The sequence below is a fragment of the Oncorhynchus mykiss genome, chromosome 1 (assembly GCF_057628025.1).
Source record: "Oncorhynchus mykiss isolate SJ-2025 chromosome 1, ASM5762802v1, whole genome shotgun sequence".
NCBI classification, from domain to species: domain Eukaryota; kingdom Metazoa; phylum Chordata; class Actinopteri; order Salmoniformes; family Salmonidae; genus Oncorhynchus; species Oncorhynchus mykiss.
The window spans coordinates 28,489,718-28,513,469 of record NC_143022.1 but is presented as its reverse complement, the minus strand read 5'-3'; the positions used below and the strand labels follow the sequence as shown (position 1 = coordinate 28,513,469).

Here is a 23,752-nt window from a genome sequence, read left to right as displayed (position 1 = left end):
GCAAGGATTAAATAATCCACCCTGAAAGTCTGCATAACAGACCAAACTTCCTCAGGGCAGGGAAAATAAGGCCTCATCTATGACCTCATCACAAGGAAACTACCCTGTGCTGTAAATCACCACGGGAACCACTACTCTGCACCTCACACTAGAATAGCAGATACCAGTTAGTGATCAAAATCCCATGACTGCTTTGCTCCACCACTTATGGACACATCTAATTTCAGATTTGATTGAATGAGGCCTGGGAAGGAAACAGGAGCACTTTCCCCTAAACAGAATGAGCAGTACACATGACTGAACATGGCTGTTACTTTAAGGGCCACTACTGGGGGAGATAATGCATGACGGAAGTGGCGTGAAGACAAAACAGCAGCAGGGTCAGAGAAAGAGTGGTCTGTGTTCCCCAGTGGAGTGTAGCTGGCTGGGTGCCAAAGTCCCCAGGGCGTCCTGGGGGCCTCTGGTAATTATGGTCCTACAGAGCTAACCCTTCATTCACTAGGCCAGAACACAGACGCCCCCAGCCTCCACAGGGCTGGATAGGACTGGGAAACACATGCACACACACAATGTACCATAATCAACAATGCACCCCACAGCACACACACGCAAACCTTTGTGATCAGCAGTGCACTCATGCATGTCTATATGATTAAAGCCATCTGATGAGTATAAAGTGCTTAACTAGAATGATAATTCCGTGGTTGGAGTAAATCCCTGCCAATAAATAATGTTGTTATTCCCTATAGCAAATCACAGGGATGGAGAAATTGCACAAGGTATGAAAAAGAGATTTATTTAATGACAAAATAAAACAAGACAATTAAGAGATGGGGCCCAGCAACAGTACTATGTATCCACAGAGATGTTTGGCATTGCTACGCCCACTCACAAACAGAATTTAGACAAAGACGGACAAACGACGAGCGAAAACTAACTTACAAAATAAAATACATTGAAGTTTTCGAAAGAACGACACAATTGATCTACAAACACTGAAAGATTAGCCACAAGGGTACAGCCTTTTTCATTCATTAAAAGTCATTACAAAAATGATAACAATCTCCATTTAATAATAACGATATTATAACTGTAGAAACTGTCCTCATTCCTGGGGTGTATTCATTACATCTTGCAACGGAAAAACATTTACCGTTTAAGAACCAAACAGAACGAAACTGAGGGACCTACCTGAATTTGTCCAATAGAAACTCTTGTTTTAGTTGTAAAACGCTTTGCAACAGACAAAACGTTTTGCAACAGAATTGGAGTAACAAATACACCCCTGGTCAGATATTCAGTGGTTTAGGCTGAAACCGTTGGACTCCAGAGAGACCAAACTAGCTTTTCAGCCAATGTCCGTGCACACAGTACTAGGACCTTCTCATCCAAGGAGGGGAAAAAAGGACAACATAATTAAAAATCAAAAACATTAATAGTTCATTTCACTTCGACTCAACTGAAATGCAATATATAAAAAATAAAAACATTTGCCATTGTTTTTGATGCCCCACCCTCCCTCAAATTGAGTCCACCCACTCCGTCTCTCACTATCTGTAACACTTCTGCCAGCTTCCCTCTGCAAAGATGGACACAAAACTGAGCTCCCACCTGTTGAAGTGTTCACTCCATAGGTGTGCTCTGGGTTGAAGGGCATTGGTGGATTATCCTCAGAAAAACTTACCTTTAATTATTGAATGAATATTGTATTGAAGCCTAAATGTAATCCCAGGGATAGAGTTCCATTGTTTGCATCAAGCTCTTACCAATCTGTGAAAGTTCTAAACCACAATTTACAATGGCAACAGGTTCCTTGGGACAACACTTACACCCTGCTGCTCTCCAAACCCAGGTTTCCTGTAGTGTGGAGTGTGTATATGTGTGTCTGTATGCGTGTGTGTGTTAGTGGCTGTCCACCTGACAGTCCTCAGCACATGGATATGGTGACATTGATGCCCAGGTTCCCGTTCTCAGCGAACAGCTGCGCGATGGAGGTGTCAAACACCAGGCAGTCGCTGTTCATAATGGCTGTGGCAATGCCCTCGTGGATGGAACGGGGCGTGGCCTCCCAGGTGAGCCGTCGCCGGTGCCCGTTGAGCTCCAGGCGGTAGGCAAAGTTCTCTGCCTGCTTCCGCGTGCCGATTAGCTGCACAATGGCAAAGAACTGCTGGTGGCCGTCGTATTTCTCCTGCTTCTCCAGGACCAGCATGAAGTGGAAACCAAAGCAGGACTGCATCATGACCCAGTCCACTGCTCCAGGCAGGTTAATGTCTGTAGCCAGGAACACGATGTCCTCGCCCTGCAGCGTGGTGATGGATTTGTGCTGGTGCATGAGGTGGGGCATTACCGCGTCCAACGAGCCCTGCCACTTACAGGAGGCCCCTGGGCAAGGGCAGGAGTACGGCCGGAACTCACACAGCTCCTCGTGCTCCGCCTTGTCTGTGTGGGGCAGCGTTACCTCGCAGCCCGACGATGCATACTTGCAGGGGAACAGCACAGAGTTGGCCACCTTCTCCATGGCCAGGTTCCGGATGGAGCCCAGCGGGCCCCGACAGGTGGGGCAGCAGGTGAGCTTGGGACGGCAGTTGCTGCAGACCAGGTGGCCGCTCTGGCACTGCAGGATGGGGGGCAGCACATAGTCGAAGCAGACAGGGCACTCAAACAGGCTGGCCAGGTCGCTGTTAGAGGCTGTAGTGCCGGACAGGGTGGGGATGCGCTGGGAGGGGGCGCACTTGGAGGTTCCTGTTGGCAGCGCTGTGGCGGTCTGGCGACTCATTTCTGTCGAGAAACACAGGGGTTAGAGAGACACACTGGGCGAATAACTGAACTAGACATTTGGTGAGAACACTAAAATAGGTGATAGTAGTGGGGGAATGTGAAGACAAATGTCAAGCCTCTCATGGAGACTGTTACCAGGTCACGTAGGCAATATGGTATAAAAACAGAGAAGGGCACATAAAGTACATAAGGCATATAGATCACGGACTATGATCAATGAATACCAAAGTCATGGAGATCGCTGTAACGGAGAGGCAGACGGAGACATGCTCTAGATTTCATCTTCTCCATGCCGAGACCCCTGCCATGTAAATTAACATAGAGCTAGGCCTCAGGGCCTCTAAGGAGATGTATTCACTGATAGTAATGTTCCTCTCCCAGCACAGCTGCAGTACAGTGGGCCTGGTTGGGGCCTCAGGGCAGGCAGCCCTCTACACTGATGAGTATCTCCCCTCCCTCTCTCTGGGGGTCAGCCTGGAGGCTCTGTGATACACCTATCTGTCCATTTGCTCTGATAAAGTCTGACCAGCGCAGGGCAAGCAGACAGCTTGGAGGAGCTATTATGGTTTGGGAGAGCGACACAGATTTTAAAGGTAAAAAAATTACGGTTCCAGGCGGCAAAGTGGACTGGGATGGCTGTGAGAGCAGAGCAGAGGGCTAGCTTGCTTCCTGTCAGCTGTTCCCATGGCAACAGGCTGTGGTTGAGGGCTTTGTGGATGGGACGGCCCACCGATGGGAACAGGAGGGAGGGATGGATTTTCCCTGGGCCGCCTGGCAGGAGCTGGGTGTGACCCACCCCTGGCCCTGCTGCTACTGCTGTTTCTTTATATAACCCAAAGCCGTAGCACATTGTACAGCTCAGACTGGGAGGCGGGCAGGAAGACCGCTATGATGGGGGCACTGTGGTCCAGCCAAAATGGAGGTAGTTCACTGAAACTGTAGGAAGCATAGAAAGGGAGAGTGGAGGAGAGGAAGAGAGGGGCAGACTGGGCAGCAGGGCTGTGCGTGTAGGTGTCATTGAGCCTGCCTGTAAACACATCTGCTCTGATAAAGCTCTACCTATTTATAGGCCTCGCAGCTAGCAGCTCTGGACACACAAGCAACAACTGTGGACTAAATTAGCACAGAACAACAAGGCCAAGACTAGCAGACCTAAAAATAAATAAAAAAATAACGAGCTTGACGTATAGGAGCTAAGAACACATCTTGTTCAGATGGCAGAGTTGCACTTGGTGGCTATAGTCTGGTCCTTGCTATCTGGGATTGTTGTCACATCCCTGCCCCATTAAGTTGATCTTTAAAACGGTTAAGGTAAGGGTTTGGGCAGGGCGCTACAGTTTCTCTCACCAATGTGCCTAAATATTTTTACTTAGGAGCACCAATGCACCCCAAAAAAACCATAAATGATAATTGTTGCAATGATTACATCACTGTACTGCAGCCCCAGTGCCATGGAGAATACACTGAGCGCGGATTCAAGACCGTCATGCATGCACCATTACTACAAAGAAAACAGCTTGTTACATGAAATATTTTTCATTGTGCTCCTTGTAAAAAAAAAAGGTCAGCATTAACCCAGGGCTTTGAGTTAGGGTTAATAAAGGGAATACTGGACACAGAGACATACAAAAGGCCTCATTGCCAAAATCCTGAAGTATCCCTTTAAGGCTAGGGACGTCCCAAGGATCCCTGATAACTCTAACCCTGGGCGGTTAGTGTCTGTATGAGGTACAATATATATGCTGGTGTGAGCGAGCCCCTTAGCAGGAAGTCTGCAGTGACAGCAACAGAGTGTTTGTGTTGCTTCTGCAGCCTGCATGTGGGCAGTGGTGTGCTCCAATGCAGCAGGGAGGGAGATGCAGACAGCTCTTTCGTTTTGTTTGTCAACTGGAGGCATTGGTACCAGCAACCTACTCTACACCCTCATCCCAGTCTGCCTGCTGCTTGGCCCTCCTGGGTCCCTGCTGGATGCAGGCAGCCATGGGACTGGTGCAATAATGAGCATAATCAACACTGCTCTGAGAGTATGCTCATTGGTGTGCCTGCAGTCAGGATCATAGAAGGAACAGGCGACATGAGTGTTTCTCCTACTGAAGAGAAGAAGTTTATGATTTTGAACCAGGGTGTACAGGCCAGAGTGAGGGAGCAGGTGAGCGGAGGTTACTGTAGAGATCAAATCAAAGCAGTTTCATCATAAATAGTGGAAATTAACCTCCCAATAAACACCCAAAACAGCCAGGTCTTGTGCCATAACAGTGCTTGACTTGAGCAGGAGTTCACCTGAGCCGAATACCAGCACCTCAAAATATTCTACAAGCTCAAGCAGTAAAACCTTTGCGCGAAAGTATTGTGGAGCTCCTGTACCAAAATATAAAAACAGTACCAGAACGTATTTCAGTCCATGTCAAGTACTGCATCACAATCGTACAGTCAATAACACAATAGAAAAATCTATGTACAGTCTGTGCAAATGTAGAAAACTAGGGAGGTAAGGCAATAAATAGGCCATAGAGGAAAAATTATTACAATTTAGAATGGAGTGATAGATGTGCAGATGATGATGTGCAAGTAGAGAAACTGGGGTGCAAAAGAGCAAGAGGATAAATAACAATATGGGGATGAGATAGTTGGGTGTGCTATTTACAGATTTACTGTACCTGTACACAGCCATCGGTAAGCAGCTCTGACAGCTGATGCTTAAATTTAGAGGGGGAGATATGAGTCTCCAGCGATTTTTGCAATTCATTCCAGTCAGTGGCAGCAGAGAACTGGAAGGAAAGGCTGACAAAGTAAGTGTTGGCTTTGGGGATGACCAGTGAAATATACCTGCTGGAGCGCGTGCTATGGGTGGGTGTTGCTATAGTGGCCAGTGAGCTGAGATAAGGCGGGGCTTTACCTAGCAAAGAATTAGATGACTTGGAGCCAGTGGGTTTGGCGACGAATATGTAGTGAGGGCCAGCCAACGAGAGCATACAGGTCGCAGTGGTGGGTAGTATACGGGGCTTTGTTTACAAAATGGATGGCACTGTGATAGACTGCATCCAATTGCTGAGTAGAGTGTTGGAGGCCATTTTGTAAAATGACATCGCCGAAGTCAAGGATCAGTAGGATAGTCAGTTTTACAAGGGTATGTTTGGCAGCACGAGTGAAGGGGGCTTGTTTTGCAAAATAGGAAGTTGATTCTAGATTTATTTTGGATGCTTAATTTGAGTCTGGAAGGATGCCCTGAGGGTGTCTCAGGGGGAGTGGGAATTGCAAATAACACATTTTCATTTCCCACCCCACACCTGTACAGGTTATCCACTTGTACATACAGTGAAACAGAACTATATATGCACCCCTAATTATAATTTTCTTATGGTTAAGAGGGCAGAATTACTTTTACTGGAAAGAGGTGGTATGTAAACTCAGTGGAGTAGGCTACCTCAGGCTCTGGTAGGACTGGGTGAGCAGTTAGAACTGTATGTGTCAACTGTGGTCTGTGTCCTAGGATGGGCTGACTTGTGGTGCAGTACCAGTGGAAACTCGAGGCCATGTCTTCACACTGGAACACAGGCAGTTGTACAGAATCACTTCAAGAGATCTAGTGCTTCCCCCTAGGATTTTTTTTAAAGCACCGTGGAGTGCAATGAGAGGCAGGCGGTTAGAGCGTTAACTCTAGAGACTAGTTAACTGTAAGGTTGCAAGATTGAATCCCCGAGCTGACAAGGTAAAAATCTGTTGTTCTGCCCCTGAACAAGGCAGTTAACCCATCGTTCCTAGGCCGCCATTGAAAATAAGAATGTGATCTTAACTGACTTGCCTGGTTAAAAACCTCTTCAGTCTACCCCCTACCTTTTCGAACATTCTGTTAAAAATCGCGCAACATTTCAGCGTCCTGCTACTCATGCCAGGAAGATAGTATATGCATATGATTAGTATGTGGATAGAAAACACTGAAGTTTCTAAAACTGGTTAAATAATGTCTGTGACTATAACAGAACGTGAACAGCAAGCGAAATCCCAAGAAAAACCTGGTCAAAAACCACAGAAAAGTATTAATCCGCCAGTCTCTGAATTGTTTATTGCAAGCAAAAATATATAGCAGGGAGCTTGCAGTTCCTACAACTTCCACACGATGTCGCCAAAAACGTCATTTTCATTGACAAAAATCCTTTGTGTAATGACAAATAGATCCTTCATTTCGTCTGGCATACAGCAATCGATTTTGGAAGAGAGACAAAGGACATAGTTTTCTTGAGTAGCTGCTATTGAATACAGATCGCCCAGTGATCAATTTGATCGCTTATTAACGTTTACAAATACCTAAAGTTGGGTTACAAAAGTAGGTTGAAGTGTTTTGTCAAAGAATATAGGCAACTTATATCATTTTTAAAAATGACGTTGCGTGTTGGAAGGGAGCTTTTTTCCTGAACCAGACAGGCTATACAAATGGATATTTTGGGCATACATGGACGGATTTAAATCGGGAAAAAGACCCAATTGTGATGTTTATGGAACATATAGGAGTGCCAACAAAGAATATCATCAAAGGTAATGAATGTTTTATATTTTATTTCTGCGTTTTGTGTAGCGCCGGCTACGCTAATTCTTTTGTTTACGTCCCCTTCAGGTATATTGGGGTGTTGCATGCTATCAGATAATAGCTTCTCATGCTTTCGCCGAAAAGCATTTTAAAAATCTGACTTGTTGGCTAGATTCACAACGAGTGTAGCTTTAATTCAATACCCTGCATGTGTGTTTTAATGAACGTTTGAGTTTTAACGAGTACATTTAGCATTTAGCGTAGCGCATTTGCATTTCCAGGTGTCTAGATGAGACATCTGCGTCTCAGGTAGGAGCAAGAAGTTAAATAAAGATTAAATAAAGGTGTAAAAAAGAAAAGAAAAAGAAGATATCGGCCAAACCGATTTCCGATCGTTATGAAAACTTGAAATCGGCCACACGAGAAGGAGTAGCTCAAAATGTCCCTCCACATGGAGAGGAGTTGATTACTAAACCAGCTCAAGGTGGTAGCTCACTGGGCCTTCATTAGATGACCTGTACATTGTGGACCCCAGGAAGAGTAGCTGCTGCTTCGCAACACCTAATGGGGATCCCAATAAAACACCTGTTTTACCAACCAAGTCACTTTCCCTGCGTTAACCCAAAAACACAGCTCTCTCATACAGATCTCACGCACACGGACACACACAAGAAAGAAAATGTTGCTTGCCTTCGTCCATAAGATTCCCAAATAAGGCTTTCTTCTTCTCTTGAAATGTGGGGACCTCTGAAAGGGGAGAGAGAAAATAGAGGTTAACTAGTAGAGTAAAAACAAGACAAGAAATAGAGTCAAACGGAGCTGAGGTCTCCATAGAAACACACCAATCAGCATCACTGAAGTCTCAGTTCTGTGAAGGCCCATAAGCCCACCTTCTGTTCTCTGCTGGGCAACCACTCAGGGCTGGTCATGGTCAACAGTTCTAGCTATAGTATACACTGAAGGTGGACATGTGTTGCGGACTGGGACCTGCTCAAACTTCAGCCAATACAAATGCAGTGTTAACCAGTGAGCTGTGGAAAGAAAACGTCATGGCTATGGCAGTTCTCTCTGAGACAAGTGCTAATACTGAGCTCTCTTGGCCCATCAAAGATTCTGCTGAAAAACCACAGCTTCCATCATGCAATGGGTTAACAACACTAATGCAAAGTATATTACATGAAGCATCGATTTCCCCCTTCAGTCTTTCCCTTAGAACTACCTTTAAATATTTAAGAATGTTCCATCGAAAATTCAGAGGCACTTACGTTTTTACACTGTCCACTAGCATTTAGGCCTGCTATCACATTACAACAACTTGGGCTTGACCTTGCTAAATATCCTCACTACCTGACACGAACATAGAAATTACTTTACAAAATCAGTCAACTGATTGACAAGGATGCAAACTGGTAAGTGCCCACAAAGTGACAAACCAAATGTGCATGGAAACACGTGAAAAACCAGTGTAAAGCTCAATTTAAAAAAATATTTTCTGGAGAACAACAAGTACACAATACACATTTGATTAAAATCGCAATACTCCTAATTTTCTAAACCACAATAACGAGAGAAAAGTGTCCTAGTAGTGGGAGTTGGGTTCTTTGGTCTGGGTTGAAGGTTGATCATGAAATGTCTCCCCAGACAGGAATACATAGCGCACTACGTAGATTATTTGCCGAATTCCACAACCATGCTTAAACCACACAGGGCATAGTTGCCCTTTAAAATCAATTGCACACCAGCAAGATACCATTGTATTAAGATAAAGGTGTTTGTGGCGGTTCTTGTAACAGTGTTTCATGTGACTGGAGAGTTTGCAAATCAAATGCTCAACCGATTGATACAAATCATGATAAAGCTGACATGCTACTTTGCAGTAAACATTTAATTGGGAAAGCCTTTAGAAATGACTGTTTAGGCATGCTAACTGGCTACACAACAACAGATAGGCAGACAGAAATCAGGAGGTACTTCAGAAAAATGCAGGAAATACATTCTATTCATGAATTGAGCAATGAGTGCAATAACTACTTTTCTAATAAGTTCAAGTTAAAGTTAAATGTGCTCAGTCCAGAGCCTCAGCCACTGATTGATATGAGACAACCTCCCCCCATTCACATGGATGCCGGAAAGCGACAAGTTTGCATCCCTGGATCGAGGTCCTGATTGTGGTCTTCTGTAGCTCAGTTGGCAGACTTGGTAGAGAATGGTGCTTGCAACGGCAGGACAGTAGGTTCGATTCCCATGTGTCAAATGTTTGCACGCATGACTGTAATCCGCTTTGGGTAAAAGAGTCTGTCAAATGGCATATATTATTATTGACCCAAATCTCTGCACCAAACTCATGTCAGATTTGTAGTTTAAACATCTGGCTACCCCGGTCTAACCCATTTGTTGAATCATGTTTTTGTGTAAAACCATGAATTCTCATCACTAGCCCGTTAAAATATGACTTATTGAAGATGACAGCCGGTAAGGAGCACCAGAAACTAGCAGATGCAGGCTAAACCCAAAACAAAACACTATCATGTGCATCAACAGCCTCCTGCATGTAGGCATCTGGCTTTCAGTTAGTGTGGACTAGAAGAGTCGGGCGAGTCTCCTCCTGCCCTGCCTCCTTACTGTAAACTCCTGCTGCTGTTTACTACCAAACACACACTGTCTGCCTGTGCTCTGTGCCCTCCACACACACAACCACTTTAAAACAGTCCAATAAAATGACGTAACAGCCAACGTCTGAACACAGAGGGAGACAGAATGAGAGAGTTGGCAACTATGAGTGTTGAAAAAACAAAACCATTTCTTCTCAACACAAACATGCCATTATTTGTTCTCCACTCATGTCGTCTCTCTCACGATCCTGCACACACACAATCAATTAGAATCTGCAGTACCTTGCAGAAAACAAAGCCAAATGTTGGGACAGAAGTGAACACCTGTAGGTATTTATGACGCCACAGTTGCACCCCAGGTATAGGAGGAGCATGGGAAAGGGCAAACATTCCATTCCAACAGACATTTTTTCCCACTGAAAATTAGCAGTGGGGCATATATGAGCCACAGAGTGCAAATAGGACTTCTTACCTTTGGGGTTGTTGGCTGTTCTAGTGGCTATGCATGTGAAGAGCTTGAGCACCCCCTTCCATGAGTTCACAGGCTGCACATTAGCTCTGCCCGACATAGGGAGAGAGTGAGGGAACTCTTCATTGCGGTTTTTCCATAGAAACAAAACAGCCCATAACAGAGGGCCGCTCCTTTCCGGCCCCCCCCCCCCCCTCTCCTTTGGGTCTCTGCCTAAACCCCCATCTGAAAACACAGATGTACTACTTCTTTCAGAGCCTGAGAGTCCATGGACAGACACCTTGGAGGGATGGAAGCCTCATACAGAGCCAGAGAGAGAACACAGAAATACACTGATCCAGGCTCTTCTTTCACCACCACAGCAGAGAGAGCAGGAGGCTAGAATCCAAAAATCCTCTTTAAAGTGCAGCCCAGGAAAAGGCCAAGAAAGGGTGGAGGACCCGAGGGTGGGGGCGAACAGAGACCAAAAAACACGTTGCTGTAATTCAGGAATGTTACACAAGTATATCCAGCTCCCAGAGCCTAGCAGGCAGCTTGGGCAGCAGTCAGCTTTGGCAGCAGGCAGGCAGCCCAACCAGGGAGAGAGGGAAAGAAAGGGAGAACATTGAAGAGGAAGCTAAGGAAACACTGGCCATGTTTTTCTCCTTCTCCTTCTGAAAGCTTAGTTGAGCCCTGGTGTAAGTACCCTCCCTGCATCCTCTGGTTGATCCAGATCTAGTCAAGAAGTCAGCTGCTCCAGGCAGAGAGAGGGAACTCCCAGGCAGGCAGCTGGGTGAAAGAGATCGACAGTCCTGGCTGAGCACCACAGAGCAGTCCCTCTAGAGGGATCTATCTACACAGTCTATGCAACGGATCCGACAGAGGGTCGCTGCTGCTCCCTGTAGGCTAAGGAGACCAACAGACTGGAGAGAGTATGCTCACATTCTCCCTCACTCTCCTGAGGTGTGGGGCCCCTTCTCCTGGGCTCAGCCCTTCTCAGATTACAGTCTGCCTGCTCTGGCAGCTCCACCTCCAGCATGGCTGACACCTTCCTTCCTGCCTCTCTGCTCCCTTCCTTCCTCTGACCACGTGGACTAGACAAAAGAGACTGGAGAGGGTAAGAGTCTGAAAACACAACTACTGTTAAATACACTCTGACCTCCGACCCCATAGCAGCTTCACAGTAGAGTGAACACCCCAAAACACAAAAAAGTCAGACTATACATGAAATGCAAATCACGTTCAGAGTGGATACCAAAAACACTCCATACATACCCTCTTAACAGACACTCCACCATAACTTACATTTCCACTACTTGTGTACTCTAAATGGTAACTGCTGTATCCAATCAAATCCAAAATAGACTTCCCATGAGGCATGGCCTATCTGTGAGAGCAAAGTGAAAGTAAATCATCAAATAAAATAAAAATAATAATAGTCAGCACCATGGCCAAAGTTTTAGCAGCCCACAAAGTCCAGGTAAAAAACAAATATCACTAATCACTATTTGACAGGCTTATGGCTGTATTTGTTTATTATCAGGCCTTTTGTCTCTCAATTTTTCAGACCATCCAACTTATACCATGTCACAAAATATTTTTCAGCAACAGATATGATGGCATGACCTTACAGAATGCTAGAACAGCAACGATCTATTCGATACAGACCTCATTACCAACCTAACGATACTAATAAACTGACAATAGACTAGACAGAAGATCCATTCACTGCCCTTTCCTCTCCTCCCCGATTAACATTTGAAGGCTATTACACAGACAGAGGTATTCCTACTAAAAGCAGCTGGATATTCTTTGGCATCCTGCAACAGACTGGTGAACAAAAGGTTACCCAGGCAGGCACCAGACAGAGCATATAAACAGTAGCAGCAGCATGCAAAAGGGTAGCTCTTATGGTTGCTCTTAAAGTATAATGTCTTAAAGCCACAGCTACAGTAATTTGGATATAGCCTACATCTTGATTTGGTAAGAACATGACTAAAAAACCTTTGTCAAGCGTATTGTTAGAGGAGGGCAGGGGGGGAATGAATTCCCATGAATGACAAGTGTCAACATTTACATCAAATCTAGACAGACACCTGCAAAGGGACAGAATGCATAGAACTCAACCAGCAGGATGCAAAACAGGTTCCCCGGGGGAAATGTACCATCAGTCTAACACAAAGAACACAACTCTGCAACAATAAATAAAGACAGACGTAACACTTTGGCTGATAAAGGAATAGGAGTAAAGTCTGATCAGAAGACAGAGGGGCCTACTTTCACTCTTAAATTAATCCATGGAAACACCTTCCATGAAGGATAAACAGTTGCAGTGACAACCCATTCCTCCACCTCATAAAACAAGCACATGCAATCATCCTACCTTCCCAAAGAAAGACCAACTCTCCTCAAAATGGAAATAAAACAAATAAAACGGGTATACTACAAAGCAGGATCAATGAGTTAGCCTGCTAACTTTGACAAACCAACCATAATGAAAGAAAATAAATGTTAGTTAAGTTAAACGTAGATGTATTTTTGGTTTTTGAGTCAATTGGATCATGCCCATTTCAAGAATACCTCAATCAAATGCTGACCATATTATCTCCCAAGAGAATTCTCTTCGGTTATCTTCTTATGGCTGGGGGGGGGGGGGGGCAGTATTGAGTAGCTTGGATGAATAAGTTGCCCAAAGTAAACGGCCTGCTCCTCAGACTCAGTTGCTAATATATGCATATTATTATTATTAGTATTAGATAGAAAATACTCAAAAGTTTCTAAAACTGTTTGAATGATGTCTGAGTATAACAGAACTCATATGGTAGGCAAAATCCTGAGGAGAAATCAAAACAGGAAGTGAGAAATCTGAGCTTTGTATGTATTCACCAGAGTCCCCAATGAAATCCCCTTGAAATATTCATGATGTTGCACTGCCTAGGGGTTCCACTAGATGTCAACCATCAATAGAAATTTGAATGAAACTTCTACGGTGTTGTGGGAGTGAATGAGAGCAGAATGTATCAGGTGTCTGGCAGTCAGCCATTTTCTGATCACGTGCATTCCTCATGGTATTCACTTGCATTCCATTGCTCTTGAAGACACAAAGGAATACTCCGGTTGGAACTTTATTGAAGCTATATGTTAAAAACATCCTAATGATTGATTCTGTACTTAGAAACATTTCAAACTTCGACCTGTAATAACTTTTTAAAGTTTTTGTCCGATATAATGCTGACCAGAATGAGCGTTTGGATATGTATACCAAACACGCTAACAAAAGAAGGTATTTGGACATAAATAACATATCATTGAACAAAACAAACATTTATTGTGGACCTGGGATTTCTTTCTGATGTAGATCAAAGGTAATGGAATATTTATCATGTAATTTCTTGTTTATGTTGACGCCATCGTTGCGGCTATTGTGACATTTACTTCTGAGCACCGTCTCAGATTATTGCATGGGTTTCTTTTTCAGTAAAGTTTTTTTGAAATCTGACACAGCGGTTGCATTAAGGAGAGGTATATCTATAATTCCATGTGTATAACTTGTATTATCATCTACATTTATGATGAGTATTTCTGTTGAATGATGTGGCTATGCAAAATCACTGGATGTTTTTGGAACTAGTGAAAGTAACACGCCAATATAAACTCATTTTGATAAATATGAACTTTATCAAACAAAACATACATGTATTGTGTAACATGAAGTCCTATGAGTGTCATCTGATGAAGATGATCAAAGGTTAGTGATTAATTTTCTCTCCATTTGTGTTTTTTGTGACTCTAGCGGGAAAATCTTTTGCTGAAAAAATGGCTGTTTTTCTATGGCTATGTGGTGACCTAACATAATCATGTGGTGCTTTTGCTGTAAAGCATATTTGAAATCGGACACTGTGGTGGGATTAACAACAAGATTAGCTTTAAAATGGTATGAGATACATGTTTGAGGAATTTTAATTATGAGATTTGATGTTTTGAAATAGGCGTTCACTGGCTGTTGTCATATCGCTCCCGTTAACGGGATTGCAGCCATAAAAAGATAACGTCACAGCCGTGTATACCCCCCCTCAAGCCGATACCACGACTGCCCTCAAGGAACTTCACTGGACAATGCAAACTGGAAACCATATATCCTGAGGCTGTATTTATTGTAGCTGGGGATTTTAAAGCAAATTTGAGGAAAAGACTACCTAAATTCTATCAGCATATTGACTGTAGCACTCGTGCTGGAAAAACAGCCATTGTTATTCCAACTTCTGGGATACATACAAGGCCCTCCCCTGCCCTCCTTTCAGCAAATCTGATCACGACTCAATTTTGCTCCTCCCTTCCTATAGGCAGAAACTCAAAACAGGAAGTACCCGTGCTAAGGATTATTCAAATCTGGTCTGACCAGTCAGAATCAACGCCTCAAGATTGATCACGCGGACTCGGATATGTTCCGGGTAGCTTCAGAGAATGTGTATATACACACACTGACACAGTTACGGAGTTTATCAAGAAGTGTATAGGAGATGTTGTACCCACTGTGACTATTAAAACCTAGCCTAACCAGAAACCGTGGATAGATGGCAGAATTCGCACAAAACTGAAAGCACGAACCACCACATTTAACCAAGGCAGGGTGACTGGGAATATGGCAGAATAAAAACAGTAGTCATTCCCTCCGCAAGGCAATCAAACAGGCAAAACGTCAGTATAGAAACAAAGTGGAGTTGCAATTCAACGGCTCAGACACAAGACATTTGTGGCAGGGTCTACAGACAATCACGGACTACAAAGGGAAAACCAGCCACGTCGCGGACACAGACGTCTTGTGGGTTCTCCTTCTCTGTGGCCGACTTGTGTCAGACATTTAAAAGTGTTAACCCTCACAAGGCTGCCAGCCCAGATGGCATCCCTAGCCGCGTCCTGAGAGCACGCGCAGACCAGCTGGCGTGTTTACAGACATGTTCAATCTCTCCCTATCCCAGTCTGCTGTCCCCACATATACCCAAGAATGCAAAGGTAACTGAACTAAATGACTATCACCCCGTAGCACTCACTTCTGTCATCATGAAGTGCTTTGTGATATGATCCTTGACTAGTCTCTCCTCCACCTTACCTGCCACCCTAGACCCATTTCAATTTGCTTACCGCCCCAATAGGTCCACAGACGATGCAATCGCCATCACACTGCCCTAACCCATCGGGACAAGAGGCATACCTATGTAAGAATGCTGTTCATTGACTATAGCTCAGCATTCAACACCATAGTACCCTCCAAGCTCATCATCAAGCTCAAGGCCCTGGGTCTGAACCCAGCCCTGTGTAATTGGGTTCTGGACTTCCTGGCGGGCCGCCCCCAGGTGGTGACGGTAGGTAACAACACCTCCATTTTACTGATCCGCAACACTGGGGCCCCACAAGGACGAGTGCTCAGACCCCTCCTGTCTACCCTGTTCACCCATGACTGCGTGGCCATGCACGCCTACAATTCAATCATTGAGGTCTGCAGATGACACAACAGTAGTAGGCTTGATTACCAACAATGGTGGTGAGGGCTCTGGGAGTGTGGTGCCAGGAAAATAACTTCTCACTCAACGTCAATAAAACAAAGGAGATGATCGTGGACTTCAGGAAACAGCAGAGGGAGTATCCCCCTATCCACATCAACAGGAAAAGGTGGAAAGCTTCAAGTTCCTTGGCGTACATATCACTGACAAACTGAAATGGTCCACCCACACAGATAGTGTTGGGAAGACAGCTCAGGAGGTTGAAGAAATTTGTCTTGTCACCTAAAACCCTCAACGTTTTACAGATGCACAATTGAGAGCATCCTGTTGGGCTGCATCACCGCCTGGTACGGCAACTGCACCACCCAAAACCGCAGGGCTCTCCAAAGGGTGGTGCGGTCTGCCAAACGCATCACCGGGGGCAAACTACCGGCCCTCCAGGACACCTACAGCACCCGATGTCACAGAAAGGCCAAAAAGATCATTCACCCCACTATCATCCAGCAGGCGAGGTCAGTACAGATGCATCAAAGCTGGAACTGAGAGACTGAAAAACAGCTTGCATCTCAAGGCCAACAGACCGTTAAACAGCCATCACTAGCATGAGAGGCTGCTGCCTACATAGACTTGAAATCATTGGCCACTTCAATAAATGGAACACTAGTCACTTTTAATAGTGTTTCCATGTCTTGCATTACTCATCTCATATGCATGTACTGTAATCTATACTATTCTACTGCATTTTAGCCTATGCCGCTCTGACATTGCTCATCCATATATTTATATATTCTTAATTCCCTTCCTTAGTTTTATGTGCATTAGGTATTTGTGACATTGCTAGATATTACTTGTTAGATATTGCTACACTGTCGGAACTAGAAGCACAAGCATTTCGCTACATCCACAATAACATATGCTAAACACGTATGTGACCAATAAAATTTGATTTGGCCAAACAGTTTCAGGATGGAGAAATTCACAACAGATAGCATAGCCCTTGCCTAGCTCTCACATTTCAACTGCAAAAAAAAGCATGCTTTGTGACACCTTTCGCAAAAATATAACAGTAGTTTTACTATATATACACACACAAATTTGCTTATAGTGAGTTTACTCCCATAAACAGAGGATTTAGTCACTTAACATCCTGGTAGACAAGAGCAGCCTGGGCAGAGCATCCAAATCGGCCTGAACAGAACAGCATTATCAGCAGTAGCTGATGTGTTGCCATGGAGAAGGTATGTTGAGGGTTAGAATCTGAAGGCAGAAACACCCATCTTCAAACATCCATATACAGCCGTGCTCCTCTGCAAAACACACACACGCCTAGTATCATGTTCAATCTATGCTGCAGGAGAGAGGGATACTGATTAAGATGTAGAGAACTGAAGAGGCAGAGAGAGCTAGTCAAGTGACTAGTCATGCTTTGTAAAGGATAAGAATGACCTCACTGCCTGAGTGTCACCAAACTGGAATTACTGCAGCTAGAGACACAGGGCTGTCACTATGTGGGGTTTACCATGTTTGATTCACTATGCATGTGCTGTTGCCAGCAAGTCAGGCAGTGACAAAGGACAGACTACTACATTCATGAACCAGGCAGCAATTACATTTTATTAAAACCCAGGCCAGCCCTAACACACCAATATTGGAAGTCTGATTAATTGTTTCTGTGCAACCCCACCAACAGAGCTCTGAAATGGTAGTCCTAAAAATAAGGTTATGCTTAGGCGAAGTAAATCACAAACATAAAAGACCATGGTTCTCTGTTGTAGCTGTTAATGGACCTGAGATGGATGCTGTGCACAGTTATGTCCAGTCATGGCGAATCAGTAAAACAACTTGCAGAATTGTGCTAACTAATCACAACAGATACAAGAGCTAGCAGCTCAATTTTCAAATAGCTTATTAGGGAGACCATTTTCCTTGCAAGTAAATTGACATGTATAACTCGATAAAGTAGCCTGTTACATTCTTAATTTTAGATTAAAAGCAGCAGCCATTTAAGGCGCAAACCTGCAAATTGCATTGTTTTGCGAGTGATGGCTACTAAACTAAGCTTTCCAGCAAGACGTAGGAGCGTTACAGAAAGTATTTAAGCAGCTGCTGTTGCACCTCGTTTGTGATATCTTAAGTCTTAATTTGATTATCTTGACATACATTTCAATTGTAAGATAAAATATTTTTAAAGAAAATAACTCTATATGAAATCATGCAGAATATAGCCTAAGTATAACTACATTAAATAATGTTGGAACTACAAAACATTGTCTTACTACTATGAGTTGAAGACTTGTCAACTGAGAAACACGGGATAAGGAATATAACATTTACAGAAATGATAATACCCCTGCCACACCTGATTGCCACTAGCTCAGCTCGTCTACAATCCGACTGGAACGCGCCCATTCATGTTAGAGTTTCTGACAATACCATCGCCAACAGACATTTAAAAACAGTCCATTAGCAAACACGTGGAAGGTTGCAAGGTATATTCAACTAACTAGCTATGGAGGCCCAGATTCTGTAAGCAAAATGCTGGGACGATGTCATCCCCATTGCAAACGCTAGTTAGCGTACAACGTAAACAAATCAATAAAGCATATTTTAATCGTTATAGTAACTAGCAGAAAAATAGATCGCAATACCTCGAAATTCTCACTTGCTGCGTAGATTAACTTACGGTTAGCTGACAAATTCGACAAATGGCATGAGTTGACAGACAATTTTGGTATGGCATGGTCATGATGGGAGTCAGCTAACGTTAGGTGTTTAATAACGTTAGTGGCTCGAGCGCGGCCTATCCGAATGTAGCCAAAGCTTGTTTTTTTATTATTATGTTTTTGCCAAGGCTAGGTAGTAGTCAGCTAGCTAGCTAACGTTAGGTCGGAGAGTTAGTTACTGTAGCGATGTACAAGGCCTACTCTGTGGTGAACGAAATATTCACATAGCCACTGTATGTGGCTGGTTATCTACACAGTAATGTTAGCTAGTTTACCAGCTATATTATCCGGCCAATGACGTCGAGTAATTTAGCTAACCAAGTTAGCTGAACTTGCTAGCTAAATTATTCTAACTACTTCAGCCTAGCAGTGGCGTTAGCAGCGGTGTTGTTTTTCGAGTACAACCCGGTAAAACATCCGCACTCATTTGCAGCCTTTACCTTGGTGTAAATATCCTTTTAATATTGTAGATAGCTAGCCACCGCGACGTAATCCACAAGGGATCCCGCTCCAATTGCACCGTCCTTCGCTCGTTAGCTATAGTGTTTTCCACATTCGGCTGTCCTCGAGAGACGAGACGCCTGTAGTCCTAGTACTCACCGGTCTCGGGCCCGCGCACAGTTGTTGAAATAGTTTCTCACGAGAGCGGCGCACAAGGGCATGAATGCGCTACTGGTTGAATGCGCCAATAGTTGAACAAGGCGTCATGACAAAATCTCTACAGTATCCTAACAGTAGCAGCTAATATAGTATTCTGCTCTATTTGTGGGCTTAATCTACCACACTCTGCATTCACTTGGGCTACTAAACCAGGTATTATTCTGTAATGGAAACACAGTAATTAAAAATTATAAGTATAAATAAAATAAAAATGGCAGTAGGCCTATGATGTATGTGTAGGTCCATGTGATACACTGTGATTAACGCAATTAAGCTTTTCTTTACCATTTCCTAAAATGTATGCTATTTTTCTTGCTGTCTACTTAAAGGTTTGTGAATTATTCATAATCAAGGGACCTGTACAGTATTAATGAAACAGTGATACCTACCTTTACCTGCCATGTGCTCCTGCTTGGATACTCTTACAAAGGATTTGTACAGGCTAAAGTGATTCTCCATTACCCGTTACATGATAGGTACTGTTTGGCGTAGCCCAAAATGTACTATTAGAGAATGTAGACTAGCCGAACGTTACTCTTTAAGGTCCAAGGACTTCAGAGAGTATTGCTACACCTTGACTTATTCCAGATTTTGTTATGTTACAGCCTGAATTCATAATAGATTAAATATATTTTTTTTATCAACCATCTACACACAATACACTTAATCACATTTTTTTTGTGTAGTCAGAAGTTTACATACTGTAACGACCCTGGGTTTATAAGCGCGGAACTCAACCTCGCCGCACGAGCATGCCTTTGCGGTACAGTCGATAGCGCGTCGGACCTCGGGCTAGCAGGTCGAAGGTTCGAGACCTGCTCCCTCCCTGCCTGTTTCATGACATTGGCGTCAGAAGTGATCTGACCTCGCATTCACGACAGTGCGTGGGCTTGGCCGGTGAGCGCGTTCCAGTAAGACGTAGAGTCGCAAGCTAGCGCGAGGACGCGCTCTTTGGAAGGAGGGAGTAGTGTAACGACCATGGGTTTATAAGCAAGGAACTCGATGACCATGCTTTTGCGGCACAGTCGATAGCGCTCCGGACCTCGGGCTCGAAGGTCGAGGGTTCGAGACCTGCTCCCTGCTGTCTCTTTACAATACACTTAGGTTGGAGTCATTAAAACTCGTTTTTCAACCACTCACCAAATTTCTTGTTAACAAACTATAGTTGTGGCAAGTTGGTTAGGACATCTACTTTGTGCATGACACAAGTAATTTTTCCAACAATTGTTTACAGACAGATTATTTCACTTATAATTCACGGTATCACAATTCCAGTGGGTCAGAAGTTTACATACACTAAATTGACTGTGCGTTTAAACAGCTTGTAAAATTCCAGAAAATGTAATGGTTTAAGAAGCTTCTGATCGACTAATTGACATCATTTGAGTCAATTGGAGATGTACCTGTGGATGTATTTTAAGGCCTACCTTCAAACTCAGTGCCTCTTTGCTTGACATCATGGGAAAATCAAAAGAAATCAGCCAAGACCTGAGAAAAAAATTGTAGACCTCCACAAGTCTGGTTCATCCTTGGGAGCAATTTCCAAATGTCTGAACATACCACGGTCATCTGTACAAACAATAATACGCTAGTATAAACACCATGGAACCATGCAGCCGTCATACCGCTCAGGAAGGAGACGTGTTCTGTCTCAGAGATGAACGTACTTTGGTGCGGAAAGTTCAAATCAACCTTGTGAAGATGCTGGAGGAAACAGGTACAAAAGTATCTATATCCACAGTAAATCGAGTCCTATATCGACATAACCTGAAAGTCCACTTCGCAAGGAAGAAGCCACTGCTCCAAAACCACCATAAAAAAAAGCCAGACTACGGTTTGCAACTGCACATGGGGACAAAGATCGTACTTTTTGGAGAAATGTCCTCTGGTTTGATGAAACAAAAATAGAACTGTTTGGCCATAATGACCATCGTTATGTTTGGAGGAAAAAGGGGGAGGCTTTCAAGCAGAAGAACAACATCCCAACCCGTGAAGCATGGGGCTGGCAGCATCATGTTGTGGGGGTGCTTTGCTGCAGGAAGGACTGGTGAACTTCACAAAAAAAGATTGCATCATGAGGCAGGAAAATTATGTGGATATATTGAAGAAACCTCTCACGACATCAGTCATGAAGTTAAAGCTAGGTCACAAATGAACAATGACCCCAAGCATACTTCCAAAGTTGTGGCAAAATGGTATAACGACCACAAAGTCAAAGTATTGGAGTGGCCATCACAAAGCCCTGACCTCAGTCCTATAGAAAATGTGTGGGCAGAACTGAAAAAGAGTGTGCGAGCAAGGAGGCCTACAAACATGACTCAGTTACAGTATACCAGCTCTGTCAGGAGGAATGGAGAAATCCACCCAACACCCAACTTATTTTGGGAAGCTACCCAAAACATTTGACCCAAGTTAAACAATTTAAAGGCAGTGCTTCCAAATACTAATTGAGTGTATGTAAACTTCTGACCCACTGGGAATGTGATGAATGAAATAAAAGCTGAAATAGATAATTCTCTCTACTATTATTCTGACATTTCACATTCTTAAAATAAAGTGGTGATCCTAACTGACCTAAGACAGGGAATTGTTACTTGGATTAAATGTCAAGAATTGTGAAAAACTGAGTTTAAATGTATTTGGTTAAGGTGTATGTAAACTTTCGACTTCAACTGTAAGTATTCACACCCATGAGTCAATGCATGTTAGAATCACCTTTGACAGCGATTACAGCTGTGAGTCTTTCTGGATAAGACTCTTAACAGTGTTGCACACAGTGTTGTACAATATTTGCACATTATTATTTGTAAAATTGTTCATGCTCTGTCACGTTGGTTTTTGATCATTCCTAAACATAAATGTTTAAGTCTTGCCATAGATTTTCAAGACATTTTTAGTCAAAACTGTAACTAGGCCACTCACGAAAATTCAATGGCTCTAGGTAAACAACTCCAGTGTAAATTTGTCTTGTGTTTTAGGTTATTGTCCTGCTGAAAGTGTCTGTTGGAAAGCAGACTGAACCAGATTTTCCTTCTTTTTTTAACCCAAACAATTCTTTTATCCTTGCCGATGACAAGCATACCCATAACATGATGTAGCCACCACCATGCTTGGAAATATGAAGAGTGGTACTCAGTGATGTGTTGTGTTGGATTTGCCCCAAGGACATAAAGTTAATTTCTTTCCCAAATTCTTTGCAGTTTTACTTTATTGCAAACAGGATGCATCTTTTGGAATATTTTAATTCTGTGCAGGCTTCCTTCTTTTCACTCTGTTGTTTAGGTTTGTATTGTGGAGTAACTACAATGTTGTTGATCCATGTTCAGTTTTCTGCTATCACAGCCTTTAAACTCTGTAACTGTTTCAAGGTCACCAATGGCATCATGGGGAAATCCCTGAGCGGTTTCTTTCCTCACTGGCATCTGAGATAGGAAGGACGCTTGTGTCTTTGTAATGACTGGGTGTATTGATACACCATCCAAAGTGTAATGTATAACTTCACAATGCTCAAGGGGATATATTCAAAGTCTGCTTTTTTCCTTTTTTACCAGTCTACCAACAATTGCCCTTAGAAAACTTCCCTGGTCTTTGCAGTTGAATCTGTGTTTGAAATTCACTGCTTGATTGAGGGACCTTACAGATAATTGTATGTGTGGGTACAGAGATGAGGTAGTCATTCAAAACATAACACTATTATTGCACACAGAGTCCATGCAACTTATTTCTGAATTGCTAAGCAAATTTTTACTCCTAAACTGATTTAGCCTTGCCTTAAAAACAGTGTACAGTAAGTGTGCATTTGTGAAAATATTTTGATGTGATATGAAAGCAAAGGGATTTATTTTTTCTAGAACCGTATCGCAATTGAGAGTCAATTTGTGTTTAGATGGAGTATTTGGCTGTTTTGGCTGCCAGAGCCAGTCTACCTCTGAAAATAACACATATAGTGCCTTCAGAAAGTATTCACACCCCTTGACTGTTGTATTACAGCCTGAATCTAAAATTGATTAAATTTTGATTTTGTGTGACTGACCTACCTACAATGCCCCATCATGTCAAAGTGGATTTATGTTTGTAGAGATTTTAGAAATTAAACTGAACAAAAAAATAAAGGCAACATTTAAAGTGTTGGTCCCATGTTCAATCAAAACATTTTAAGAATGAGTTGAAATTAAAGATCCCAGAAAGATTTTACACACATAAAAAGCTTATTTCTGTCAAATTTTGTGCACAAATTTGTTTACATCCCTGTTAGGGAGCATTTCTCCTATGCCAAAATAATCCATTCACCTGACAGGTGTGGCATATCAAGAAGCTGGGGACAAAATAAGGGCACTCTAAAATGTGCAGTTTTGTCACAAAACACATTGCCACAGATGTCTTATTAAGTTTTGAGGGAGCGTGCAATTGGCATTCTGACTACAGGAATGTCCACCAGAACTGTTGCCAGAGAATTTCATGTTAATTTCTCTACCATAAGTCGCCTCTAACGTTGTTTTAGAGAA

The 23,752-nt window shown here is 43.3% G+C and overlaps 1 protein-coding gene across 2 annotated transcripts; it reads right to left on the bottom strand.

Moving 5' to 3' along the window:
* Positions 1-775: 775 nt before the first annotated feature.
* LOC110520078 (E3 ubiquitin-protein ligase Siah1) lies at positions 776-19,352 on the bottom strand. Of its 2 annotated transcripts, none has more exons than XM_021597126.3 (3): positions 19,028-19,352; positions 7,994-8,050; positions 776-2,778 (listed from the first exon to the last, which is right to left on the bottom strand). In XM_021597126.3, exons 2-3 carry the CDS (start codon positions 8,001-8,003, stop codon positions 1,928-1,930), a joined length of 861 nt encoding a protein of 286 aa, XP_021452801.1. In that variant the 5' UTR covers positions 8,004-8,050; positions 19,028-19,352; the 3' UTR covers positions 776-1,927. The 2 variants fall into 2 exon arrangements, with proteins under 2 accessions (XP_021452801.1, XP_021452787.1); XM_021597112.3 differs by lacking the exon at positions 19,028-19,352 and adding an exon at positions 10,388-11,402.
* Positions 19,353-23,752: the final 4,400 nt, after the last annotated feature.